Genomic DNA, 4,913 nt, shown 5'->3' on the forward strand with positions numbered 1-4,913 from the left:
TTGCATGTTTTAAAAATTCTCGTGGTGCACCAGAGTGCAGCAGCATACCGGCACACCAGCTGAAAATTGCTGGACTAGGGCTCACCCTAATCCAGTATGATCTCCTGTCAACCTTTTCTCATCTGCAAAGACCTTGTTTCCAAATAAGGTTACATTCACAAGTACCAAGTGTTAACACTTCAGTATTTCTTTTTGAGAGACACAATTTGACCCACAACAAAACTCAAGCTGGGACCTTGGAACCAGAGAGACTAGTTGCTAACCCAGCTCAGCCTCACAGCAGGTGAGACCTTGGACAAATGTGATAACTCTCTGAGCCTCAGATTTGTTTGTGGAAAAGAATAGCACCAAGGAGGAGAGAGGTTTAAATGAGAAAATAGAAACAGAAACAATATAAAACACCCAGCTCATGGTTTTTTCCCTCCTTTCTCCGGATAGATACAAGAAAGAGTGGGGGAAGGGAAGAGAAGAGCTAAAGATACTTTGTGCCATTGGGAAGACACAAGATGGCAGTTGTCACTTTGACCAGTGAGATTACAGTGATGGCCAAGAATTAGAACCAGCCCCATGGAGTACTGTATTTTGCCATGTATAACGCGCACCCACATTTTTGGCCCAAACTTTCAGAGTGAAAAAATCTTTTGTTCTAATTTTTTAATTCAGTTACCTATTTACTTATATTCAGATACTTGTTTTTGTATTATAAAGGAATTTTAGCATTTATTTTTGAACATATTATGGTACAAGACATTTTATGTAACAAATAATTACAAAACACGAGAAAAGATATGAGGTATTTCAGGTTGTATCCCATGTATAATGCACATTTTTAAATTTTTCCCTCAAAAATTTTGACAAAAAAGTGCACATTATACACAGCAAAATAGAGGTACATCAGAGGAATCATTTAGAAAAGGGCAGCTGCTTCTCTGGGTTCCAACCTAGTTTGCAGCGACATAACTAAACGCACCAAGAAGCTCATAATTATGGATAACTACAGGACCCATTATGGCGCCTCCCTCAGGAAAATGGTGAAGAAAATTGAGATCAGCCCGCACGCCAAGAACACTTGCTCCTTCTGTGGCAAACCCAAGATGAAGAGACAGGCTGTGCAGATCTGGCACTGTGGTTCCTGCAAGAAAACGGTCGCTGGTGGTGCCCGGGCCTCCAACGCCCCTTCCGCCGTCACAGTCAAGTCTGCCATCAGAAGACTGAAGGACCTGAAAGACCAGTAGGAGCTCCACAATTTGAAACATTGCTAGCCTATAGTAAGTGGGTTAACGTACATTAAATAAATACATAGGGGGGCTGAGCTGCCTGAAGGACAGTGTGCAATCTGGAACTCACTGGTTTCCACCAGCTAAAACTGGTCAGTGAATTTAAAGGAAGCACTGGCAAAGCCTGTGGGACCCACAGCTTCTCCTGGGCCTGAGGCTCCTAAGGAGAGGAGGAGGGCAAGGTCAAGACAAGGGAAGAAACCTGGGATCCAAGGACAGACCTCGTCGGGGGAGATGAGGAAACTGGAGCTGATCAGGTCACATCAAACCAGTCAGAGGAGCCTTGAGAATCAGCCCCAGGCAGATGGGGGCACTCTGGATGGGCCCTCCTTGCACACTGGGGAGGGGGGCAACGTCTCAGAGGGGAAAAGAGAGGACCACTGCCAGGTCAGGCCAAAGGGCCTCATGCCGTTTTCACCACAGACTGGGTAGACATCCCTGCATATGGTGGCATTTTGGGTACTTCTCACGGAGCCCCGGAGTAAATAACCAGAGAAGGCAGGGAAGGTGGTCAGGTTTCTGTGAAGGAAGGGCAAGGAAGAACAGAGAATGGGTCCGATGTCAGGCTGCATTCCACCTGGTCAGTCTGCACCAGAGTCAGTGAGAAAGGTCAAGCATTCCAAGGCTTGGACAGTGCTTTGTATTGCCCCCTGGTTCTACCAAAAGTTCCCCAAAGTCAGGCTGGGCAAACATGAACCCTTCAAGCCCCCAAACCATCCCCTGTCCCTCACACCCCCTACCTCTGCTCACAGCACCCATGCCACCCAGGCATGAAGCTGCAGTGCCATCCTTGACCTTCCCTCTCCTCGTGGTTCTGTACTGTCACCCACAAGGATAAAGACTGAGCCTCACTCACCTTTCAACCCCCGAACAGGGCCTAGCACCAAGGCTCTCTCATTCAAGGTGTTCAATACCTGCACACATCACCCCCCTCCCCACCAGAAAGAAAAACAATGCTGTGTAAGGGGCAGAATAAGAGGAGCATTTGCCCCATGGGTTTAACTCAAGGGGAGTGAGGGGTAAAGAAGTACAGAGAAGGAGAGGGCACGAAGAAGGAGAGACTCAGCCTGAGGAGCTGACCCATGTGCCAGGGTCTGAGCTTGCATCTGTTTTCACGTCAAATCCTTCCCCATCGGAGAGCATTCAATGACCACTTTTAAAACACAGGGTAAACGGGCATTTTACTAAGTATAAGAAGAGTCATAGAGCCACCCGGGGCTTTTTCAGGCAGCAGGCACACGCTGCTTCATGTTCAACTCTTCCAGGCAGACAAGCGATGCTTTTCTCCCCTGACTCATAGCAGACAGTGTCCAGCCTTTTGGGTTTCCTGTGAACGGTTTCCTCCTGGGTCCATCTTACTTCCAGAGCAGCATTGTGCCTTCTCTTCATGCCCCACCCCCTTAAAATACACACACACACTCAAACACACACACAAACATGTACACATGTGCCTACGTACATACACGCACATACAAGGCTGGGTCTACAATTACCAGGCAATAAAGACATGCTGGTTGACTGATCACCAAACACCACCATCAACACCAGTGGGCACTGTGGGACAGCGGGATGATGTCAGCTTGAATTTCTCATCCCAGTGTCCTTTTTAAAGGTCAGGACACTGCCCAGAGAAATGTGAGTGGACTCTGCATATCTCAGTCAGGTGACACGGCCCCACCCCCATTCCACTACACACATACCTCTGGGACCACCCAGGCCCAGACTGGCTGCATTTATGTAACATCTCAGGAAGCCACAGAAGGCAGGAAGAGACTCAGTCTCTCTATCCCAAGCCTTTTTCTACAGGATAACATTGTTATCAGGTTAGCACCACCCTTCTCTAAAATATTCAGTTTCATGGCCCAAGCTTGCCCTGGGTGCCCCAATGTAGGAAATGTTATAAAACTTGATCTCGGGCTCCAGGGAGTTTAGCTCATGGAGCACATGTGTGTTTGAGAGACAGAGAGGACTAGGAGTGTCCGTGGTCTGTAGTCTCTCAAGGAAATCTGAAGGAGTGCCTGGGTAAGGCACCCATTGCCAAGATGGTGCTCTTTAGGCAGCTTGGGCTGCTATAACAAAGTAGCAGAGACTATGGGGCTTAAACAACAGAAATTTATTTCTCACCATTTGGAGGCTGGAAGTATAAGATGAGGATGCCAGCACAGTGGTGTTCTGGTAATGGCCCTCTTCTGCAATGCAGATGGCTGTTTTCTTGTATCCTCACAAGGCTAAGAGGGTGACAGAAGAAGCAAACTCTCTCCTGACTCTTATAAGGGCACTAATCCCATTCATGAGGTCCCCACCCTCATGCCCTCAGCTAATACAAATCATCTAACAGAGGTCCCACCTTCTAATACCATCACATTGAGGGGTAGGTTTTCAACATATGTATTGGGGAGACCCAAACATTCAGCCCATAATAGGGGTAAAAGAACAGCTCCTGAGTCCCTGGATTCTCTGCCCAGGTTCCTGGCCAAGGAATGCCCTGATTTCATTCCCAGGTTGGCACTTCTCCTAGACTGTGAGGAATAGAAGTCCTCAGAGGTCATCCCAACGTGAAATCCCCTCCCCAGCTCATTCTCACTCACATCCAGGGTTGCAGGCTTCCTCCCTGCCCAGCAGCAGTCAGGAAGTTGCTCCTCCTCCTAGTCAGCCACAGTCGGCCTCCCCGCCCCCAACCTGGGGAGACACCGAGCACAGCCAACCCTTCCTCTACACAGCAGACCTCCAACATCTCTCCATAGAACGTGGCTTTAGACAATTTTGACCTGATTCTTCTGTGTGAGGACTCTCCAGGCACCAGAATAAACTCAGAGCTCTAATGGCTTCAAGACAGAAAGTTGGGGAAGGTACTTCATTTCCGTGCCTTGGTTCCACATATATAGAATAGGATTATGTAAAATGAGCTGGCACCCAGCTCCTAAGATTGGTAAGAAGACTGCCTGAGATGACATAGCACAATGCAGGGCATGCCATAGGGCCCAGTGCATGTCAGCCACCGATTTCCTATCTGTATGTTTTAACATTTTTTGATGGAATTATATTGTACATTATCTTTCGTGACCTTTTTTTTCACTCATTTGGTATGAATACTTCCCTACATCATTAAACATTCTTCAAAGCACTTTTAATGGCTGTCATATTTTATCCCAGGAGTTATGGTCATTTCTTTAATCACTCTCAGAGAGAGTTCTTCTGTAAACTACTTTTTTAACCCAGGCTCGCAGGTGTGAGCCATGGAGGGCAGAGGTACGGGGGCTCCTTCAGCGCTACTGAGCCTCCAGCCCCCACCCTCCCGGCATCCATCGCCCTCAGCCTGCGCCTGCCCGCTTCTTCCTCAGCTGGAATCAATTGCCCTCCCTTCCTGCCTGGGCCTCCTGCCCCATAGCATCAATCAACCAACAAGCCACCACAGTGTGCCCAGCCTAGTGCCAGCAATGCCAGGGTGCCAAGGGAACGGAAGGTGAGCCTGCCTTCCAGGACCCTGTTCTCTGTCTGGGGAAATAAACTGTGTACAAAAGAACCGGGGAGGTGGAGCACCGAGGGAGGGGGTCCTCAGAAAGGCAGAGAGGAGGGGTGTGCGAACTGGCGTTCCCTGGGAGCCCCGGACTCAAGGGCCAGAGGGCACTTGAGAAG

At 48.7% G+C, this 4,913-nt stretch overlaps 1 protein-coding gene across 1 annotated transcript; it reads left to right on the plus strand.

The window, feature by feature from the left end:
• The first annotated feature begins 506 nt into the window (after window positions 1-506).
• Window positions 507-1,235, plus strand: LOC123811351 (60S ribosomal protein L37a-like). The gene is made up of 2 exons (XM_045827301.1): window positions 507-528; window positions 946-1,235. Exons 1-2 carry the CDS (start codon window positions 507-509, stop codon window positions 1,233-1,235), a joined length of 312 nt encoding a protein of 103 aa, XP_045683257.1.
• Window positions 1,236-4,913: the final 3,678 nt, after the last annotated feature.

The sequence above is a fragment of the Phyllostomus hastatus genome, unplaced genomic scaffold (assembly GCF_019186645.2).
Source record: "Phyllostomus hastatus isolate PE091 unplaced genomic scaffold, TTU_PhHast_1.1 phas_scaffold_78, whole genome shotgun sequence".
Taxonomy (NCBI): Eukaryota; Metazoa; Chordata; class Mammalia; order Chiroptera; family Phyllostomidae; genus Phyllostomus; species Phyllostomus hastatus.

Coding starts and splice junctions, on each gene's coding strand:
- LOC123811351 (XM_045827301.1), top strand. CDS start 507: ATGGCAGTTGTCACTTTGACCA. Junction 529..945: donor GGCAGTTGTCACTTTGACCA/GTGAGATTACAG, acceptor GTTCCAACCTAG/TTTGCAGCGACATAACTAAA.